The sequence below is a fragment of the Engraulis encrasicolus genome, chromosome 21 (assembly GCF_034702125.1).
Source record: "Engraulis encrasicolus isolate BLACKSEA-1 chromosome 21, IST_EnEncr_1.0, whole genome shotgun sequence".
In the NCBI taxonomy this organism is placed as follows: domain Eukaryota; kingdom Metazoa; phylum Chordata; class Actinopteri; order Clupeiformes; family Engraulidae; genus Engraulis; species Engraulis encrasicolus.
The window spans coordinates 14529206-14534205 of NC_085877.1; the positions used below are offsets into that span (position 1 = coordinate 14529206).

At 44.9% G+C, this 5000-nt stretch overlaps 1 protein-coding gene across 2 annotated transcripts in view; it reads left to right on the forward strand.

The window, feature by feature from the left end:
• Nucleotides 1–5000, forward strand: part of plcb3 (phospholipase C, beta 3 (phosphatidylinositol-specific)) — a 118067-nt gene that overhangs the window by 99805 nt on the left and 13262 nt on the right. For both annotated transcript variants that reach the window (XM_063186248.1, XM_063186249.1), the window contains 3 exons: nt 320–424; nt 2663–2757; nt 4445–4562. In XM_063186248.1, the coding sequence (XP_063042318.1) occupies nt 320–424; nt 2663–2757; nt 4445–4562 (318 nt within the window). The remainder of the gene's footprint in view (nt 1–319; nt 425–2662; nt 2758–4444; nt 4563–5000) is intronic.

Consider the following 5000-nt stretch of genomic DNA (forward strand, 5'->3'; position numbering starts at 1 on the left):
GGGGTGATTTTGTGTATGTGGTTGTATATCTGTGCTTCTAGGCACTCCCTTCGAAGTGTTAGGGAGACACTACCCCTGTTATAAATTAGCTGTTACCAGAATTGCAATGACCAAGCCGTAATGTACAGTATTACTAAAAAAAGCCCTGTGGACTGTCATAGTGCTGTAGTTTTATGGTATTCAGGCTTTTTTCACAGCGTCCCAGTGGCGGGATAGTGTTTGGTTAGGGCTACATTCATGAAAAAAGACAAGAATGGTTTTATACGTGCGTGAATGCATGTGTCCCTTCATGTGTGTTTCTGGCTGTTGCCTGTTGCAGGTTATCACTACATCAGCCTGAAGAATGAGCTGAACCAGCCCCTTCTGCTGCCCTCTCTGCTGGTCTACATTGAGGCCCAGGACTACATTCCCAACGAGCATCAAGGTATGGCTGGGCTGGGCACAATTGTAGGGAGCACTACCACCATGATGTTGTATCGAACTGACAAATGTCATTACGCTACGTTATGTTACTGTGTGTTACGAGTCATGGTACTGTATCATGGTACAAGGAGGCAGTATTGCGATGTGCCCTTTCAACGTTCTGTTACACTTCAGTACAGAAAACAGCCACAGTGCTTTAAATCAACATCGTTTTTATTTTACAACTTAAATTATTAGGGCTGTAATGGTACAGTATTGAGCCAAGAAATCGCATTACTCAGACTCACAATACTGTATAGTGGTACAAAAAGGCAATATCGCGATATGCCCTTTCAAAGTTCTGTACACTTCAGTCTGTTACATACACCCCAGCGTTTGTGCACACGTTCATGTGTGTGATCTCTACCTATGTCTAAATGTATGTATGCGAAATGTATGTATGCGGTGCAATAATGTGTATGATGGCCTGTGTATTATGTACTGTGTATTGTGTACTGTGGATCTATCTTTGCTGCTTGACACCTTAATTTCCTCCAGGATTTATAAATGTTACTTTACTCCGCTAGTACTCTACTCCTGTGGCATATGCGGATGCGCTTACCGACCCCATCTGTGCACCTTTAAGTGTAGAGAAGAGAAAGCAGGGGGAAATTAAGCAATATGACCCTCGTGGTCGGGATGATGTGCACTGACATCCTCCCTGGTGTGGTTCGGCCATAGGCACGAAGCCGAAGGCTGAGTGCCGTCGGCAATCACACCAGGGAGGATGTCAGTGCACATCATCCCGACCACGAGGGTCATATTGCTTTTATACAATAGTTCATTTGCCAACAAAATACCAGAATAAATGTTCGAATTCGTGTTTATTAGTTACCTTAATCATACTTTGTTTACCTGCTCCGCTAAGCAAAGTAGTTCCGAATTGATTGTATGGTTGCTATGCAATGACGAGCTGACAAGCTGACAGCGCCAGCGCGCAAAGTTCCATGAAACGGTGTGAAGTGCATTTCTGTGTGGACTGCTACTGGGCTTCGCTTACTAAAATGATGCATGATAAATGAAAACACGGTGCAACTTCAACATTTTAGTTAGATGCCTATTTTATAAGCCTTTTTCAGCCGATATTGATTTTCACATTTTTGTGGACCGCAAACTTGCTGCTAGCTGCGTAAAGACACCCCCCCTCGTCCTCTCCTCTCCAGTGCCGCATGAGATCCGAGCGCTGTTCTCACACGCACAACCACACAAATCAATCCCTTGTAGGCCTATGATACCCCGATGTCTGCTAAAGTTTAGGCTACTGCAGGCTACAACTTTGTTGCTGAAACACTTTCTCATGCAAACGTCTGATGTGGGTGCGAACCCGAGAAAGGGGTTCGCGTTTTCCCTCCTAAACGAAAAGGCAACTCATTCCAGTTCCAAGCGGCCATGATTTTAAATCGCATGGCACACGGTATCTTGCTTCCAGATGCCCACTTTGTAGCCTACTAATTTGCACGTGGTGTAGGCCCTACGGCAATTGCTGATAGCCTAGGCTATATTTTTAAGAGCATCTCTTCCTCGTCATTCCCTCTCCCGCAGCACAAATGAGATCCGATTATAGCGGTTCTCATACACTGCAGTAGACTGACATAGCCTTTCGGTCTCTGTGTCAAAAAAGTGTCCGTTGTCTCGCATATCCCCCGTTTGAAACTATCAGGCTACATGTTAGATTGCCTTCAAAAGATTACGAAATAGTGAAATAGCCTTCGGCTTCGTGCCAATGGCCGAACCACACCAGGGAGGATGTCAGTGCACATCATCCCTCCCACTCGGGTCATATTGCTCTCTGCCAGAATCCAGCTACCAACTGGGATAGCCTACGCTCTGTCATGCGGGCGTGCGTGCGCCCAACTTAGTCCAGCATAGAACAATGGAATAGAATGATGGTGAGTTCAAACTACGCGGCCCTGGTTACATTCACTTTCTCCACAGTAGACTATGAGATAGAATGATGGCGAGTTCAAAATGCGCGGCCCTGGTTACATTCTATCCACGGCGGAGTGATTATTAGGTGTGATGAGTCTCCGAGGATGATGTCCACCTAGACATCATCCTCCTTACCGACGCGTAGAATGCCAGTAGAACGCGTCTCATCCAATCAGATATCGCAAAATAAATTGACCGGATCTAACTATTGTATAAGTATGTATATCTCACAGACTTGTCTTTGGGTGCTGTGCGGTGCTGTCTGGTGTAGAGTATGCGGAGGCGCTGACCAACCCCATCAAGCACGTCTCTCTGCTGGACCAGAGGGACCGGCAGCTGGCTGTGCTCATGGAAGACAGTAGCGAGGTCAGTTCTGACTCTATTACATTACATTACATCTGTATGACATCAACTCTTGTGTGTGTTTTCAGTGGATGTGTTTATATCAGCATATTTGGCGCTCATGGACGGCAGTGAGGTACCGTGTGCTGCGGTGGTTTATGGGTCATTGGCGTTTGTAGTGGCAGACGGCCAGGAGGTACAACAACAGCTAACTGGGCAAACACACAAGATTAAACGGCAGAGAATCGCTGGACTGTGCAGCAGGAGCGATACGAGAGAAAGAAGTGACAGAGTATGTTTGTCAAAAGCAGAATGCAAGCATTCCGCCATTCGCATTGGCTGTGGAGGCTGTCGCCGAACCGCATCATAGGTCATTTGCATAACGCTCGCTCATGTCCAACTGAGGGTCAAGTTGCTCAAAACGCTTCTTGTCGCCCACATCGCTTTTGGCTCTTCTGTTGTCAGCAACTCAATACTACATCAATTACTTCCGTCGCTGGAATCGCTCAATTTGCGTTTGATGTATTTGTGCCTTAATGCGGCTATTTTTTTTAATGGATTATCTTAAAAGCATATTGATTCCTTCTACATTGCTAATTATTAATTAGTTTATTTAATTTAAATAAGAGTTGCCTCAGCTATGGTTGTACCACCTGTTGTCTGCTACTAAACAAAAACGATCATCTCTGCAACGAAGTATGGAAATATTATGATCTTCCTCTTATTACCACCGCTGATGTTTCTTGTTAACACGATAACTAAATGGGTTGACGGGTGGTAGTCTTTAATGTTTAACTTTAATGTTAAATGTCTAACTCTTTAATATTCAATCATAAACTGATGTGGTTTTGGATGCATCAAATTATCAAGATGGCAGTAGCTACTAACATAAGTTTTGGGTGGTTTGGGACTATTTCTAATACAGAAAAGTGACAGAAATGATCGTAGTAGTAATAGTTGGCAGTAATAGTAGAAGTAGTAGTAGTAATTTAGTTTGTCCCAGTGTGAGCAATTGCTTTAAAGACACAAAGCAAACGTTTCAAATTCACTCATACCCACATTCTCACAAAATTATATCTTTGTCACTGATGTGGAGTGGACATGTGTGGTTGACACCTGGTTCCTCCATCACTTCAACCAAAGAAGGTGGATCTAACAAGAAGCGTCATTCTGTTTCTTTTCCGGTATCCACTTTATGTCGGGTGAACGCCCCTTTAGGAGACCTTCGGTTAGGAGACCTTCGGAGTCCTGAGGTTGAGAATCAATGAAGTCCCCTTAGCGGTGTAGATGGCGGTAGCGCACGTCCTGCGCAAACACCTCAAAAAGAGAAGAAGAAGTAGGGGACAACGCCCCCTTAGGAGACCCAGCTTGAGCACACGCTTTTGCATTGAGTGGGAGTGTTTTGCGTTATCTTGGTTTGATTCAGTATTTTTGCTTCAACTGTGGCAAAGAGGAACATGGATAACATAAGTCCCCCTTGCCCACTTGATAGCAGGTGTAGGAGTTTGGCAGTCTTGGCCTAGTTCTTAGGGAGTTGGTCTTTCAATCTGTGTATTGAAGGATGGAATCCAACCCTTACTTCTCCCTACACCACCAGGGACTGTAACCTGATAATAATAACTACCGTAAGTCGCTTTGGATAAAAGCGTCAGCTAAGTGTAATGTAATGAGTTAACAGAATCAGGACTGTAACCATTGTTCTGTTTTGCAGCACATCACGGAGACGCAGGAGCAGGAGTTGGTGGACCCTGGACGGCTCTCTGAGCCCAACCCCATGCCATCCTCGCCCATCCTCCCAGAACTCCCAGACATGCCCATCTCCTCACCAGGTGAGTGGCCTGGATCACCAACAAAACTACCCACCTGATATTTGAACCATCAGTCGTGATATTCATTTCATGGAAGGCGCATTTTTAAGGTACAGTGGATCTAGCAGTTGGTTTCCGTATGTCTCATTATCGTAGTCCTTAACGCAGATGGGCCCATCGACGGACTTATTCACTCTGTTGAAAACTCTCAACTACAACATAGCAACATGGCTATGATGGCAACGCAAGTGCAGGCTCTGTGTTTAGGGGTTAAGGAAGGTTAGGGTTAGCTCTGTGCATATAACGTGAGATGTGTTTAAATATTAGGCCATATTCACTATGTTTTCTCCTGCGTCTTCATTGTGTTACTTGTCTCTACACAATGGTACAGGCGCCTAGACTGGCCATAAGGGATGACCAGGACTTCCTTAGCTATTGTAATACTAAACAATTAACAAG